General features: G+C 43.6%; 1 protein-coding gene across 2 annotated transcripts in view; it reads left to right on the top strand.

Moving 5' to 3' along the window:
- The window catches only part of DOCK5 (dedicator of cytokinesis 5), a 144,827-nt gene that overhangs the window by 84,860 nt on the left and 41,981 nt on the right, over positions 1-17,986 (top strand). For both annotated transcript variants that reach the window (XM_079954907.1, XM_079954908.1), the window contains exons 24-28: positions 706-776; positions 2,975-3,081; positions 6,627-6,763; positions 8,088-8,183; positions 11,234-11,332. In XM_079954907.1, the coding sequence (XP_079811033.1) occupies positions 706-776; positions 2,975-3,081; positions 6,627-6,763; positions 8,088-8,183; positions 11,234-11,332 (510 nt within the window). The remainder of the gene's footprint in view (positions 1-705; positions 777-2,974; positions 3,082-6,626; positions 6,764-8,087; positions 8,184-11,233; positions 11,333-17,986) is intronic.

The following is a 17,986-nucleotide window of genomic DNA, read 5'->3' as shown; positions in this document are numbered from 1 at the left end:
GTAATGGAATTGCGTTCCTGGAAACAAGGTAAGAGAAGGGGAACTGAGTGGAATGTCTGGAAAGGAGAATGAGTTATATTGTGTAGGTAGGCTATTTCTTGGTTCACGCTGAGGAAGGATTTTTAAATGCTTCCTGGGATAATAGTGAGAGCTGCCCATGGAAATCAAATGGAGGCAGCCAAAATTTTGGTGCTTCTGGGAAGAGGCACCAGAATGCTGCTGCTGCTTATGTAGAGATGACACCATCTCTACATAAGAGAGAAGGCATCAGCAAGGCCCCAAACAGCTGAATGAGAACTGAGCATGCTCACTTCTCAGAATGCTGGCAGACACTGGTTGGGAGCACATTTGCAGAGCTGTCTTTACTTGCCCACAACTGACACCATGCATGACATCAGGGGTAGTGGCATAGGGAAAACTGCCTTGTCGTCCACATTAAGACCTGGAGAATGGGGAAGAGGTGTAGCTCAGGATTAGAGCATTTGCTTTGCATGAAGAAGTCTCCAGGTTTTGTCCCTGGCGTCTGCAGGTAGGACTTGGGGAAAGTCTGAAACCCTGGAGAGCCACTTGAGTCAGTGTAGGTAAGACTGAGCAAGATAGATCAATGGTCAGACTCAGTGTAGGGCAGCTTCCTGTGTTCCTGTGTCTAGTTTTTAGAGTGAAGGGATTAACTTTCTTTCCCCACTTCCTTCTTGTATCTTGCAGGGTGCTGCCTTGAAGTATTTACCAAACATTATCAATGATGTGAAACTGGTATTTGATCCTGTTGAACTCAGGTAGCTATAAAACATTTTCTTTTCCTCTTTTCCTCTTCCTGCTGTAGGCCAGACAAGATGGATTAGTAGTTGCAGATGGACAAAGTGATAGCCATGCATTATAGGATATTTAAAAAAAAAAATCTATTGGATGGAAAATCCACCAAAGTTGTCAAGTAACTTTCTAAAAACCAAAGAGTGTGTGTGTTGATGAAAAAGTTTTGGGCACTGTTCTGTTGTTAATGAGCCCTTATAGGACTGCCTTCATAGCACTCTGTAGCTGGAATCATGCAGGATAGAATTCTCCTGGGGATTTGCCTTCAGACACACCTGCTGATGGTGAACACATGTGGTGAGTGGCAATGGGAGAGTTAAAATGGTGCCCCTGAGAAGGAAGAGATACCTGCATATTTGCGGTGGAAGGATGCAGGCTTGCAAAAGCACAAGAAATGTTTTAAAAGACATGTCCAGTCCCCCCATGTGTTAGTAAATTAGTAAGGAATCCTCCTCATTATCATACCCCACCCATCTGACTGGGTTGCTCCAGCCACTCTGGAAACAAACCATCCCACTGAAACAAAATGGCCCCTTGGCCATGCAATATTGAGTGTATGTTGAAGGGGGGGGACAACAGAACAGGTAGGAAATAGTGGGGTGCCTTAATTGGTGGGATGGCTGTGTGGAATCCTGAACAAGAGCACTCCTTTTAGGGGGAGGACAATACACTGCAACATAATGTTGCAGCACCTGCTTGTTCCTTCACTCTTTGCTTTCTTGTAGTGAGTCAGACTATTGGTCCATCTAATCCAGCTTTCCCCACTTTTCTTATCTCACTGAAAATTCTTATCTCACTGAAAATGGAGTTGGAACCCGGGACCTTCTGTGTTCAAAGCACTTACCACTAAGCTATAGCTCTTCAGCAACCATAATTGCCATGGGTTGAATGTACTTTGTGACATAGATGCAGTTTTACATGTGTGGCTTTATGCTGCCTAATTTTGCATTTGGGGTCATCAGAAAGGGGCAGGAGCTATGCAAGGCAGCAGAGCCTATTCCCCTCTTCTCCCCTCTGATGCTTCCCCAAGCATCACATATTTGCAAGCCTGTTTTCACCACCTTGAGGACTAGAAGGGTGATCTTATTTTTTGAAATGGTAGCTGAGTAGGAGGTTACTGAATTCTGTGATTGCAGAAATTGTGGGATATACACATCCCATGTTATGCGTGTCCAGCACAAACTAACAGTAAACAGAAGTGAAACATGTCCAAAAGCAGATATTCTATTGTAAACTGCTTTGTGATCTTTGGATGAAGGGCAGTAATGTAATGTAATTAATTTATTAAAGAAGAAGAAGAATAGAAAATTCATTAAAAGCAGATGTTTCAAGCAGCTTAGCTAAGCCTGATGTTAAATGAGAAGGCAGAAACCCTTCAAGGTTGCCAGTCAATCTGACCAACGTAAACGTCAATTTTTGGTTTAGCTCTTTTGCATAGTATGCTCTTTTGCATAGTAGCTTCTTGAAACCCCAAGTATAGAAGGGGGAGAAGTGCCCCCAACTCCCATAGCTACAGCTCAACAGTTCAAGCATTCTAGGTTAACTGTTGGTGGTCTGATGGTGCTCTGCTTAACGGTACATTGAAGACACAATGCACTAGCGTTAGCTGTACACTAGATGGCTAGAACATAAGAATCTGTGAATGAGTCCAAATAGTAAAATTGGCAAATATTATTAGGATAAGAGAGGGAAGACAAGCTGATAACAATTTTATTGAAAGAGGGAGCCCCCTGAGGCAAAAAAATCATGCAAAAATGCGGAATCATGTACACTGTCCAGGACATTGTAAAAACACCATGTACCTTAAAAAAAAGGGAAATGTAAAACCATGTGCATTCTTTTTTCTTTGTAAATCTGTGCATCACAATATTTTCTGTTACTTGTCAGAATGTCTAAATATTTTTCTAAAAACCAAACAAACTGTACACAAAAATCTTAATCTGAGACTATCTTGCTGCTTTTATTACATGTATGTTGGTTTAAAATTTTCTTTACTGTGTGTTCTGATTTTCATTTATGCAAGACCACCAGGAGATGGTTTGACGGATGTGATAGAAATCCTTGTAATAAATAAGCAAATCTGCAGCTGAAGGGAGTGCTTACAATGTTAATGGGACCAAAACTGTTCTCTCCCCCCCCCCCACACACACACTCTGCTTCCCAGTGTCCTCTTTAGCAAGTTCATCCAAAGCATCCCAGATAACCAGCTCGTCAGACAGAAGCTCAACTGCATGACGAAGGTTGTGGACAGTGACCTCTTCCGTCAATCTGGTGAGTCTCTCTTTCTCACTTCCCACCCAGTTTTCAGGTACTTCTTTATTTTTATCTGCAACATTTCTATGCAGTTTTCTGGGCATATCACAAATAAAAACAAAGACCATGAGGTGTAAAAAAGGGACATAAAACTTACAATATAAAGCCGGGGGGGGGGGGATAAAAACAGATTAAAGCTCATAGTAGAAGATAACAACAGTGCAAAAGATACTGAAAAACACTAAGCATTTATGTGTCTCCCTATCTGTCTGGAAAGCCTGGGTATGTAGAACAGCCTTCACTTGGCTCTGGAGACAACAGTATAGATGCCACATAAGACGTTTTTAGGGTTTTTTTGGCTAACGCATTGAGACCCAGGGGACCAGTTCATGTAGGGAGCATTGCAGAACTCCTTGGAGGGAAAGTAGAGCATCTGCTTTGCATGCAGAAGGTTCAATCCCCAGGATCTCCATGTGATATCGTGGCACTTTTTATCTATAGTTTATTGGGGTTTGCACATTGTGACAGTAAAACAGTACAGCCTTGTATTCCCTGCCCTACTTGATTCCCCTCCTGCCTTGGGCCCTCTTGCCATTTTGTTGATACATTTTCAGTTCTGATGTTCAGTTGGTTGGCATGTTATGCAGTGTTGAGATGCTCAAATTAGGGTTAGGATGAATGCCTTTAGATGTAGCCTTAGATGTGGCCTTGGTTGGCTCCTCCTGTCATTGGCTCTAACCTACTGGCTCTCCACCTTCTGTTGGGCTCTGTGCCTTCTGACGCCCCACCAGTCCCAATGGGCACCAACCACACTAGGGGACAGGGTGAGTTTTTTCTTGGTGATCTGATTGCCTTGGTGTTGCAATGCCCTCTCCCTGATAACATCTAATTGGAACAAGATTAAACTTTCCCTTGCAGCACCTGGGATGACCTTGCATCTGTTTGCTTTGCCTTGCAGAGCAGACCACAATGCTGGGTTATGCCTCCCAGCTAATAAAGTTTATCTCATTTGCTTGCCTGAAAACAAAGCATTTTGATGGTTCAGTGCTGGTAAATTGATGAAAAAGGAAAATATTTCCTGTTGCAGCCTGACTCGTATTCATGCAAACAATAGTAAATTGTCACACATTGTTTTATTTCAAAATGTTCTGTTGTTCATATTTAATGGTACATTCGTAGCATTTATATTCTGCCGTTTGGATTTTTTGTTCATACAGAATTAATGTATCCTGTGTAGTTTGGTGGTCTGGTTTCTTATTTTGTTAATGAAGGCTCTATTTTAACTGATGATTAGGTTATGAATCACATCTGTGATACATGAATGGCTCATGGCAGTGGTCTGTTTGCATGAGTTGTGTGATAATGGAGACAGTTAGAGGGCAAGTTTCCATTAGCCAGAAATTGCAGGAATTTTTGCTCATAGAAACTGTATTGCCTTTGAGTCTTCTGTGAGTAAACTCAGATTTGTGGGTAGCCTATTGGTTTGAGCAATTGCTTTGCAAAACTCAGAGCCATTTCAGATCACGAATTAACTCTTAGCTTATCAAAAACAGAATAGACCTATAAAGTTCAATTTGCTGCCAAGGAGTGTGGTGGAGTCTCCTTCTTTGGAGGTCTTTAAGCAGAGGCTTGACAACCATATGTCAGGAGTGCTCTGATGGTGTTTCCTGCTTGGCAGGGGGTTGGACTCGATGGCCCTTGTGGTCTTTTCCAACTCTATGATTCTATGATTCTGTGCGTTCTGAAATGTAGGCAAGTAGTCAAAACCACACTTTGGTAAATATTGACACATTGCAGTTACACAAAAGCTAGCAGATCCTATGCAGAACAGCTCAAGGCACTGAGCAGAAATTTGTGAAAACTGGGCTGAGTTATGCAAATGCTGATGCATTGCACTGGTTATGTAATTGTTATAAAGCAGCCTTCCCCAATCTGATGCCCTCCAGATCCTGTTAGCCGTTGGCCATACTGGCTGGGGATGTTGGGGTTTGTGGTCTAAAACATTGAATGATAGAATTGTTGAGTTGGAGGGGACCCAAGGTTCATCTAGTCCAACCCCCTGCTATGCAGGAATCTTGGCTAAGGCATCCATGACAGATGGCTATCCGACCTCTGCTTATAAACCTCCAAAGAAGGAGGGCCAAGGGAGACCATTCCACTGTTGAATAGCTCTTACTGTCAGAAAGTTCTTCCTGATGTTTAGTCGGACTCTCCTTTCTTGTAACATGAATCCATTGGTTCAAGTCCTACACCCTCCAGAGCAGGAGAAAACAAGCTTCTCCATCTTCCATTTGACAGATAGATGGCTATCATATCTTCTCTGAGTCTCCTCTTTTCCAGTCTAAACATACCCATCTCCTTCAAGCACTCCTCATAAGGCTTAGTTTCCACACCCTTGATCATCTTGGTTGCCCTCCTCTGCACACATTCCAGCTTGTCAACATCCTTCATCAATTATGGTGCCCAGAATTAGACACAGTATTCCAAGTGTGGTCTGACCAAGGCAGAATAGAGTGGGACTATTACTTCCCTTGATTTGGACACTAGACTTCTGTTGTTGCAGCACTAGCTTTTTTGCTGCTGCATCACACTGTTAACTTGGGTTAAGATTGTGGTCCACTAAGACCCCAAGATCCTTTACACATGTACTGCTAGTAAGCCAGGTGTTCCCCATCTTATATTTGTGCCTCTGGTTCTTCCCACTTAACCACAGAATCTTACATTTGTCCCTATTGAAATTGTTAGTTTGGCCCCATGTTTCCAATATGTTAAGGTCATTTTGAATCCCGATTCTGTCTTCTGTAGCATTATCTACCCCTCCCAGTTTGGAGTCATCTGCAAATTCGATGAGCATCCCCTCAATTCTTTCATCTAAGTTTTTTATGAAGACATTGAACAACAACGGACCCAGGACCCTGCAGCACCCCACTTGCCAACTTTTCCCCAGGATGACGAGGAACCATTAATGAGTACTTTTGGAGTTTGGTCAGCCAGCCAGCTACAAATCCACCTAAATGTTACCTCATTCAACCCACATTTTACCAGTTTCTTCACAAGAATGTCATGGGAGACTTTGTCAAAAGCCTTGCTGAAATCAAGATACACTATATCCACAGCATTTCCCTAATCTACCAAGCACGTAACTCCATCAAAAAAAGAAATGCAATTTGTCCAGCATGAGGGCTTTGGAGGGCTTTTTATAATGAGTGACAAGGTGTGTGTGTGGTGAGGTGTGATGCATAATGGACTATATCAAATTGTCTTGCATTTCTTAGACTTTCTGGAGTGGACTCGGAGCGGGTTAATGCTGTCGTAGGGTTGCATCCAGCATTGGTTATACTCAACAGTTGAGCCACTGAAATTAATGCTCAATTAAAGTGCAAGACTAACTCAATTTAAATGGATCTATTCTCAGTAGAAGTTGATGGGATATAACCCATAAAGTCCCTTTTCTGTTTCTCAACAAATGTATGTTTTTCTGGAAGGTTAATACATTCATAAGTTCAAGCACACACCACCTGATGTGTGGATCCTCTATTATATTTCCCCATTGTGTTTCACAGAATGCCGAGATGTTCTCCTGCCTCTGCTCGTGGACCAGTTAAGTGGTCAGTTGGATGATAATTCCAACAAACCTGATCATGAAGCTTGTTCACAGCTCCTTAGCAATATTCTGGAGGTTTTGGATCGGAAGGAGGTGGTGAGTATCTGAATGACTGTGATTTCTTTATTTTTCAGTAGAAGGACTATTGTCCCAAAGCAATACTGAAGGAGCCCACAATTTAATAGAACAGGTTCTTCTATGCATCTTAGCTATAATCACTGAATGGCTGAGCAGTGCAGCAGGGAAGGGCAGAAGATCACAGGGAACAGAAGTCAACTCAAGACTATGGAGAGGGAACAGGATCTTGCTTAAGTCATCTGGTGGGCCAGTTTAGGCCCCTGGGCAAGAGGTTCCCCATCACTGGATTAGGCCAACACACACAATTTGAAAAATGAGATTAAACTATAGCAATCAAGGACCGACCCGTCAGCACTATATATTTAAAGTGCTATTGTATCACTTTAACAGTTATGGCTTCCCCCAAAGAATGCTGGAAGTATAGTTCATTAAGGATGCTGAGAGATGTTAGGAAACCCCCTCAGAGCTACAATTCCGAGAGTTCCCTGGGGAAAAATGATTGATTGTTAAAGTACTCTGGGAACTGTAGCTCTATGAGGGTGATGGGGGAGGGTGTCTCCTAACAACTCTTGGCACCCTTAACAAACTAGTCTTCCCAGAACTCTTCGGGGTGAGAGGGCCATGGCTGTTTAACGTGATATAATAGTATTTTAAATATACAGTGTAGATGTGGCTTTTAAAAAAAGTTAACTTCCTTTGTCAGTGTGATCTGGACTCTCCCTCAGTCCCATTTCAGGTAAGTCACAGGAGAGAGGATAAGAGAGAAGAGGACAGGAGCAAAGGTTGTTTGTCTTGTTCCTTAGGGATGTGGGACATATTCAGTTAGGATTTTCATGTGAATCTGCCTGATTTGCACTTTCTAAAACACTGTGTGAACCGAAGCACACCTGTCCTTTGAAATTTGCACTTCTCTGGATTGTGCAGTACAGTTCTTCAACCAAGTAACCTGTGTGAAAGTTTTTCTGTTAGGGGAAGGTGCATATGCTTGGTACATACACTGGTGGAAATGAATAACATGTGAAATGTGTTGCATTTGGAGGATTTGCTTGCAAATATGTGTGCATTGGGCAAAATCACATGCAAAAAATGTGTATATTTGGAGAAACTGTCACTAAACTGTTGATGAATTTTCATGAGGACTTTTGAAAAGAATGAATAAATCTCAAATTGAGAAACTGAATGAAATTGTCTGATTCATCCATCTCTTCTGGTGGCTGAAGACTTCTCTAGAACCTCTTGTAATGAATGTCCAGCCAGTCTGTTTCTCTGCAAGGAGAATCCCTGTGGAAGGTGTTGTGCCAAGATTCTGTCCAAACAGTTTGTGCTTGTTTAATATCCTCAGGGACCCACGGCAGCTCACATCCAGCTGATTATGGAGCGCCTGCTGAGGAGAATAAACCGGACAGTGATTGGAATGAGCAGACAGTCTCCTCACATTGTGAGAGCAGTTCTCTTGACTCTGTGGCTTTTGTTTTCTTTTGTTTTGATGTGCACATCCCTTGTTTTGAAACTTCAGCAGTCTGGAGCCTACCCTCTGGGCAGACCTTTTACTCAATGTGTGACTGTCCTGTTGTGATGGTTGGCCCACACCTGTGCTCTCTTGAAGTGGCCTTTTCTGATGAACCCATGGCAGTCATGCATGTTGGCCATCACTGGTTCAGACGTGATGGCCAAACATACCTTGGGCTCACACTCTCCCTACCTTCCTTCCCTTTCTGGTAGAGTTTCCTGTGGCATATATTGTTGCAATTGAAATCATTCAACCCCATTGCAAATCAGGTTTATTATCAAAATTTACAGACTTTCAGATGTTTGCAATGAGCAAATCAAACAAAAGCAATTGAAATAGTTTAACACAATGCATGCTTTAAGTGGTTTCTCCAAATTCAGCTGAAAATTCAACTTATGCTGACTTCTCCAGTCTCACTATTATTCAACCCCCTAAATAGAATTTCTCACAACAGCACAAATACAACAGGTGTTTTCTCAAGCATACCTGATGTGCTTCAGCTGGAACACATGAGATACCTGAGGTGGCTAGGGGTTTGCTAAGTGTCAGATTCGGCTGCATGTTAGAAATATGGCTAAGTCATGAGAATGGTCCAAGAAGGTAAGAGAAGAGATCATCGCCCTTCACAAACAAGGAGCAGGATACAAGAAGATAGCAAAGGCACTGAATGTTCCTAGAGACACCGTTGGAAGCATAGTTTGCAAGTTCAAAGTTAAAGGAATAGTGGTTACACTACTTGGATGAGGCAGAAAAAGGAAGTTATCTGTGGCGGCAACCAAACTTCTGAGAAGGCAGGCTGGGGGAAAACCACGCGTGACTGCAAAAGAACTGCAGCAAGATTTGATGGCAGCAGGCACTGAGGTTTCAGTGAGCACAGGGAGGTGCGTACTAAATGCAGATAGTTTCCATCCCAGAACTCCAAGACGTGCACCACTAGTGACCCAAAAGCACAAGAAAAGTCGGCTCCAGTATGCTCAAAATCAGATAAATAAGCCACAGAAACCACAGAGTTTCTGTTCTGTGGAGCAATGAAACAAAATTGGAACATTTCTGCCCCATGAATCAGCACTATATCTGGAGGAAGAAGAATGAAGCCTATGCAGAAGAGAACACTCAGCCTTCGGTGAAGCATGGTGGTGGCTCAATGATGCTCTGGCACTGCTTTGCATCCTCTGGCACTGGAAACTTGCAGCATGTGGAAGGCAGGATGGATTCATTGAAGTATCAGGAAATCCTAGGAGGAAATGTAATGCCATCTGTGAGGAAGCTGAAGCTTGGGTGTCATTGGACCTTCCAGCAGGACAATGATCCCAAGCATCCCTCAAATTCCTACAAGGCTTGGTTGCAGAAGAAGTCCTGGAAGGTTCTACAGTAGCCATCACAGTCACCTAACTTGAGCCCCATAGAAAATCTCGTGGGATTTGAAGAAGGTGGTTCCAGCATGCAGACCCAAGAATGTTGCTGAACTGGAGGCCATTGCTCATGAGGAATGGGCTCACATTCCTCAGGAATGCTGCCGGAAGCTGCTGTCTCGTTTGCAGCAGGTCATAGCAGCTAAAGGCTACTCTGCTAAGTACTAAAGATGTTTACCATGAAGGGATTAAATAATAGTGAGACTAGAGTTGCATTTTCAGCTGAATTTGGGGGAACCACTTGAAGCATCTGTTATGTTGAGCTTTTTGAATTGCTTTTGTTTGATTTGCTCATTGCAAACAGCTGACAGTCTGTAAATTTTGGTAATAAACCCAATTTGCAATGAGAGTTGAATAATTTCGATTGCAACTGCAAATTGGTCGGCACAAAGCACAGTTGTCCCAGAATGGAATTGGAATCTATAGTTTGACATGGGTTCCCAATCCTGGGTAGGAGGCAACCTATGGTTCATGGTAAGCTTAGTTTACCAATTTCAGGTTTTGTGACAAGTTACAGTTCTTTTAGACTAACTGTGTGAGAGAATCAGAGCATGTGAAGAGGGCAGGGGGAGCGACATATGTGAGTCATAGCCCCCGTGGCTAAACCATGATACTGAGCCTGGAACTGGCGGCTGCATTCAGATGTCACAATAAGCTGTGGTTTATCATGGAGAGAAACCTATCCTTGCATTGCAGCTTAACCCTAAACTGTAGTTAATCTTAACTGTGTTTTGTTTTATTTTTTAAAAAAACCTCACAAGCCATTGTTGAAGTTGGCTGTTTCAAACAAACCATAGTTAGTACTAAAGAGTTTGTCTGACCTTCTCCAAGGAGGCTGGGGGAGCAGGTGAGCCCACTTGTTTCCATTATGATAAACCATGGTTCTTTGAGACATCAGAGCACAGGTATTCAGCCCCAGTACCAGGTAAGCTGCATTCCTCCCATGTATACTTATCTCCCCACCCCCCCGCAAAACTAAGTAAGTCGCTGGATTTCCAAGAGACCTCATGTCTCAGGTAACTTCTCATAACACAGTTGTGGGGCCTGGACAACAGTTTTGAGTTTTCAAGAGGCAAAGTTACAACACATGCTGAAAAAACCAACAAACCTAAAAGTGGCTATAAAAGTAAGCCTTGGCAGAACAGAAACTGCTGGGGATGTTCTGTATGTCTGCAGAGCAGCTTCACCAGCCAGGCCCCATACAGACATTTGAGCTTCAATTCTCATCAGCCCCTGCTAGCACAGTCCTGGCCAAAGTTGATGGAGAATTCTCGTCCAAACTTCTATAGGGCCCCAAGTTGGTGAAGGCTGATGTTGACCAAGCGTTTGGGGTGGTGAGTGGTTTGCATTTTCTTCCCCCACCCCATCTTTCCCCCCAATCAGCTTTGAGAACTGACTTGTATCGTTCCACATCCTAAAAAGAGCCCTGCTGGATCAAATGAAAGCTCCATCTTAAACAGCAACTTGATGCTTTTGTGAAGCCCACAAGCAGAACCTCATACCCTTTTCAGTCACTTCGTCTGCTCACATGTGCTCATTTGACAAAGGGTTTGTTTTTGTTTGCAGGGTAGCTTTGTTGCCTGCATGACGGCCATCCTGAGACAAATGGATGACTCCCATTATACCCACTACATCAGCACGTTTAAAACCAGACAAGATCTTATTGTAAGTCTGACTGCATTTTGATGTGGGAGGAGGATGTTATGAAGCTCATGCATAGTGGGTCTCTAATCTTTGTCTTTTGAAAACTGGGTCCTTTTCCTTTGTGCAGCGCCCTGAGTTGTGATCAGAGGTGCATATTTTCTAAGAGATACACAGTGTGGTGGTTGGTTGAGTTTAACTGCTTAAGAATCTCCGGTTTCTTTAAACAAATACAAAAAGATTAAAGTCAGGTTTCCAATCCTTTAAAGTTATGTAAATATGCTTTGAAAGTATGTGAGTCACACCTGTTGAAATTGCAGGAACCAGGAGGCATAGCTGAATAAGATTTCCAAAGGCCTAGAACGGGGCGGGCAATAGCAGAAGGTACCAGACTCAGCCCTGACTAGAAAGACCTTAGACAGATGCTGCCAGTCAGAACAGAGAGTACTAAGCTAGATGGACAAATAGCCTGTATGAGGCAGCTTCTTGTGTTCCTAGCCCCTCTTGCACAACTAGCAGAAACAAAATAAACTATGCAAAATGCTTTACGTAAATATGACTGGTTTCATTCTCTGCTTTAATACTGGTCTTCCTTTCCTTTCCTGCCTCCTGATCCTTTGGGGGTATCTTTCATTCAGCCTTTGGCTGGCTCAGGGCCTGAGCACTGTGGCATGGAAAAACCAGTAAGGAGAGCAGTTTGGAGACTGGCATATGTTTATGTTCACTGGGTGGGGGGGGGGGGAGAAACTGGGAGCGGCGTTCTGTCTCTTCCACCGTGGAGCTCTGCCAAGAGCTCGAAGGGCTTTGACTTTATTTGGTCTGATGGGAAGCTGGCAAATTTTGAGCCATCAGGGTTGGCTTCCAGAAAATGAAGTTGTGTGTTTATTACTGTAAGGCCATGTGATCTGTTTGCAACCAAATCCCCAGGCCATTCAGATCTTAAAAGCTGTGTCTGTTGAGGTTTTCATTTCAGAATTTCCGCATTCAGCTCAAGTTACTCAAAAGCTCCTTTAGTGTAGAAGGTCTTAGAAAACCGTGTGGGAAGCTCACTTGGGAAAACTCAAAGGCTGCTGAGGAGGGTTTTATTGCAACCATTTACAAATATATCTGATGAGTTTGGCTCCCAACATTTGCCCTTCACGTCAACTGCAATGTTTGGGTTCACTTTCCCATCAGGCACTATTAAAAGTTGCCTTATATCGCTCTTCCCCAACATGGTGCCCTCCAGCTGTTTTGCACTACCACTCCCATCAGACACAGCCAGCATGACTGTATATACCATATATAAGTATTTTGGCCAAGAAACCAGTTTTATAAATTTGTTGGAGCCCTTTTTATTTGTTTAGCATTGAATTTATATCCCACCTTTCTTCCAAGGAGCTCAAAGTGGTATATGCTGTTGTCCACCCCCCTGTTATACCATCCCAACAACCCCATGCAGTCGGTTAGGCTGAGAGACTGAGCCAAGGTCGCCCAGTGAGATCATGGCTAAGTAGGGACTGGAACCCGGGTCCTCATTGAACAACTACTATACCACACTATAAGCCAGTTTCATACTAAATCTCACACAACCTTAACAATTGAAATCTTTTTAGTAGCCCCAGGACTTGCCATCAAGTCAAGCTGTAAGGAAAAGTAAAAGGTAAAGGTAAAGGCACCCCTGACCATTAGGTCCAGTCGTGGCTGACTCTGGGTTTGTGGCGCTCATCTCGCTTTATTGGTACAGCTTCCGGGTCATGTGGCCAGCATGACTAAGCCGCTTCTGGCAAACCAGAGCAGCGCACGGAAACGCTGTTTATCTTCCTGCCAGAGTGGTACCTATTTATCTACTTGCACTTTGACGTGCTTTCGAACTGCTAGATTGGCAGGAGCAGGGACCGAGCAACGGGAGCTCACCCCGTCGTGGGGATTTGAACCGCTGACCTTCTGATTGGCAAGTCCTAAGCTCTGTGGTTTAACCCACAGCACCACCCGCGTCTCAAAAAAGAAAAGTAACTTGATGTAAATTACTTCTCACAGTGGTAGTAACATACAGTTGCCACAATCAAGATACGGGTCATCTTACCAACAAAATCCAATTACAAATCTCAATATTATAAAAGGTATCAGTCAGGCATGTCCATAGCTCAGTTGGATAGAGCCTAGTGGTGATAAAGCCAAGGTTGCAGGTTTGATCCCCGTAAGGGACAACTGCATATTCCTGCATTGCGGGGGTTGGACTAGATGATCCTCAGGGTCCCTTCCAATTCAATGATTCTATGATTCTAATTCCAGGTCACTCACCCATTATTCCCACACAGGTTAGGATTTTATTTTTTAAGAAAAATGGAGTAATAAGGGAAGGGTGGGGAATCAACCAAGGACAAGTGCAGAGTCACTTTTGGAATTACTGTTTTTATAGCCCTGCTTCCAGACCTGGCCAGAGTGTGCAGACTAATTTGCAACCAAGTCTTCAACCAAAGCAGGTCTCCCTGTTGCTCAGACTAGCAAGCAAATCTTGCCCAGAAGCCTTCATTCACTGGTCAAGTATGTCATCTGACCTGTGCTGACCATTGATAGAAGGAGGTTTCCTTGGCTGATGTTGCTTTTCTCCCTGTAGTTCCTTATTTAGCCAGAGCAGAGTTACTGGTGCAAAGCCTAAATCCCCTTCTGCCATTTCTTGCATCATCAGCTGAAGACCCCCTGCAAGGCTTCAGTGTTGATTGACAACCAAAATTTGCACCTAGGTTGTCGCACTTGCCACACCTCTCTCTGTTTCCATTAGTCACTTTTCTTCTTGGAATGTTCTTAGTTGCTTAAAATGTTTATATGCCTCTTTCTTTTAGCAACAGCTCAGATTACGTTTGTTCTGTTGGGGCATGGGTAGTTCCTTAATGGGTATTTATAACAATTGCATATTGGTCAAGAGGAGCCGTTAACATTTGGCAGTTGTTCCTTTGATTCCAGCACCCTAGATCTGCTGAGAAATGTTGCCATCTGCAGGACGCAGGAATTCCTGAAAGTTTGAGCTGTGTGGTGTTTGTGCACATGTGCTGATCAGGTGAAAAGACAAAAATCAACAGCGTAAAATCCAGATCCTACCCATGGGTTGTATCTGATTCCAGTCCTACTGAGAGTAGACTCATTGAAATTAACAGATCTGGTTCAGTTAGGCCATTAATTTCAATGAGTCTACTCTGAGTAGAAATCAGTTGGCTACAACCCCATGTTTCCTGGGCAGGAAAACCTCACTGAGTCCAGTGGGACATATTCCCTCGCCAGTGTGCATAGGATTGTGACTACAGATTAAGAAATTCTCCCCGAGCAAGTTTTGCAGAGCTAACTTTTTCAAGCAGCTGTCTTTCATCAGTGAGGGATTAGCATGATCAGAGAGGCCAATGTCTAGCTCATCCTTTTGCACTTAAGCAAGGTGATAAATCTTTAGTTCCTTGGGTCAATTTTCTTTTGAAGAAAGGCCGAAGGATCATTGATTGATGTCACCATTTTGGAAGCGCCAATACATGGCATGTCTTGAACCTGGTAAAGGTTCATTAAATCAGCCATGTGTCCAGTCATGACTTAAATAGCTGTGATGATTCTAGAGCAGATTTCTGGAACCTGGTGCTCTCCAGATGATTTGGACTCCAACTCCCATCATCCCTGCTAGCTGCAGCTGGTGGCAGTTGGAGTCCAGCTGGAGAGGAATCAGGTTGGGGAAAGTTGAACTCAAGCCACTAAATGCTGGCCATTTTGAAAGAAACGTCTTGAGTTCAAAACATCTGGCAGGCACCAGGTCCAGTCTACTTCGTTCACAATCCATTTTTGGCAATAATGAAAACAACAATAATAGCTTATGAAGGAATAGGTGTGTGTGTACTGGGGGCACTTCGGGATTCCTTTTAGTTAAGACTCAGATTGCTTTGGTGGTATGGAATGCTCTCCATCCACTTTGACTAATGGCTCAGCTGTGACCCTATATGGACAGGAATAGCCTAATTTCTGTTGTCTGCATTCTGGTAGCCTCCAGATTAGATTACTGCAGTGTGTTTTATGTGGGACTGCATTTGAAGACAGCACTAGCAACCATTTAGTTTCTGAGCCAAATTCAAAGCTGGCTTTGACCTATAAAACATTATGCAACTCAGGAACCAAGTACACATTAACCCAGATCCTACATTAATCAGCTGAAGCCCTAATCTGTGTGCCACCTCCATGGGACGCCCAGAGGGTAATAACACAAGAACAGACCTTCTCAGTGGTGGCTCCCTCTTTGTGAATTCTCTCCCCAGCCAAGCATGAGTGTCACCATCACCAGGCCTTTTGACCTTCCTTTGAATTCACCCAGGCCTCTTGACTTTCCTTTTCTGCTTATCTTTTAGTGGGGCTGAACTGGATCTATTATTTTCTATATGTTATTGAGCATTTTATGTAGATTCTAATCTTGTTTTTACACCTGGTTTAACGTTTGATTTTGTTAGTTGCTTTGAGCTCAGCTTTCTGAAAAAAGCTGTTTTGCTGGCAATGTGACAGGGAAAGAAATTCAGGAAGACAAGATGCACTTTGCTGAATCTCCAAATCAAGCTTGGACACAGTAAAATAATAGTAACCAAGTCAATATACACATAGGTTTTTTTAAAAAAAAATCTCTGGGAAAATTTCATTCCTATATAAAATTAACAACCATTCACTTGTAGCCCTTCTAGTCCAGACATGGGTCTCCTACATCTTCGGGTTAACATTATTAGTCTGTTAATTCTTATCTCTGTGGTGCCCTGCGTCTCCTGGAATTCTGTACATCAAGCATTGATTTGATAAGGCTTAGAAATACTTCCCTTAGCAAGCTGCCATCCCCATTAATCCTTCTGAAACAGTTTCATTTTCCAGTTCTGCAGCAGTCCTTTGGTCCCAGCCATATACCTTTTTGATGAATGACCACCTTATGAGGGTCCCTGTGTCTTGTCTTGGGCTCTATGGTCTTGCTTATTTATTGTTTATTTACAGTATTTATAGCTTGCTCTTTATTAATATTTTCAATACTAGAGTGGGGACCAAAGTAATAAGCAGGGAAAAACAGTATACAAAATCATGTAAACAGGTCCAATGAACAACAATGTCACGATCTAATCATAAGGTAAAATAGTCATCTACAGTAACAAAAAATAAACAAATGTAAGATATTCAAACAGAATTAAATAGAATAAACCACTCATGGACTTCGAAACACTTCCCAGCCACTGTCTCCCCCCCCCCCCTCTCTCTCTCTCACTGACAACAGCCTTATTGTTGGGCTGCTCTTTAAAAATGAGCCAACCAATTCGTTGGATGTAGTCATGTTTTTAACATACTGTGTTGACTGGCCTTTGGTTGATCTGCATGTTGACAGCAGGCACCGTGAGCTCAGTCCAGCCACACACAGGTACCATGTATACAAATGAACTTTTCTCCATCAGAGTTGCTGCATTCTCTCATAGGGAGCTTTCCAAGGGCTGAATGCAGTGGTGAGTGCAGCCGGGGGGGGGGGGGAGGGGGTCTGGAAAAAACTTCTGGTGTGACCCTTAACTTTGAACAGTAGGCTACATTGCAGTGCTGCAAAAGTGCAAGGTTTCTGCACTGAATACTCCCCATCCTCCATCCAGGCAAGCAGAAAGCATTGTCACAGTTCAAGGACTTTTCCCAGCCAGGCAAAAGCACTGGAGGAGGATGCAGTTCAGAACCTGTGAATGGTGTGGCTTGGGGAGGAGGGATGACCATAGAATCATAGAGTTGTAGAGTTGGAAGGGACCCTGAGGGTCATCTAGCCCAAGCCGCTGCAATGCAGGAATCTCAGGTAATGCATCCGTGACAGAGGGCCATCCAACCTCTGCTTAAAAACATCCAGCGAGGGAGTCCGTTCCACTGTCAAACAGCTCTTACTGCCAAAGAGTTCTTCCTGATGTTTAGTTGGAATCAACTTTCCTGTACTTAAATCCATTGCTTCAGTTCTTACCCTCCAGAGCAGGAGAAAGCAAGTTTGCTCCATCTTTCATATGACAGCCCTTCAGATTTCTAAAGATGTCAGGAATCATATCTTGATTCCTGAAGGTCAGGTAGAAACTGCATTGCCCTCCCCCCCGCATGCACACCACACACACACACACATCTATGCTATAGGGCCTAGTAGAACCTTTCTCTTCCCGCCCCCCACATGCTCACTCCATATACATATGCCAGGCTGCTTGAGAGAATTGGGGGTGAGGAGCTTGTGGGGGCCTCTTGCCTTCCCATGCAATCCTTCTCTCCAGTCAAGGAATATAAGCTCTCCGATTGTGCTGGCTAGATGCACACATCTAAGGGAGGCGCACACAGGCCTGACATTCCTCTAATGGCCTGGCATGGTACCTGCCCAGGTGCCTATGCCCACATACCCAAGGGGAGAGGAGTCAGGGCTGGGAAATTGGCTGAGGTTCTCCTGTTACGGACCAATGCACAGCCCCACCTCTGCTGCGTTTTTAAAACCAAGCAAACATTTTCCCAATGCGCCACAATTTCCCATTGGCAGTGCAGATGCTTGACTCTGACCTGACTGAAGAGTTTTGACCCCCAGATGTGCAGTGACACAGATAAGGCGGCAATTTCCTCTTTCCTCCTTGGTTCTCGGAGCAAGGAATATTGGGAAATTGCTTGGCAAGAGGCGAGCATCTTCCTGGTCCCATGTTTGGC

This window comes from Podarcis cretensis (genome assembly GCF_951804945.1).
Source record: "Podarcis cretensis genome assembly, chromosome: 15".
Lineage (NCBI taxonomy): Eukaryota > Metazoa > Chordata > Lepidosauria > Squamata > Lacertidae > Podarcis > Podarcis cretensis.
Note: the sequence above shows the minus strand (reverse complement) of the source record. Positions and strands in the feature narration are given on the sequence as shown.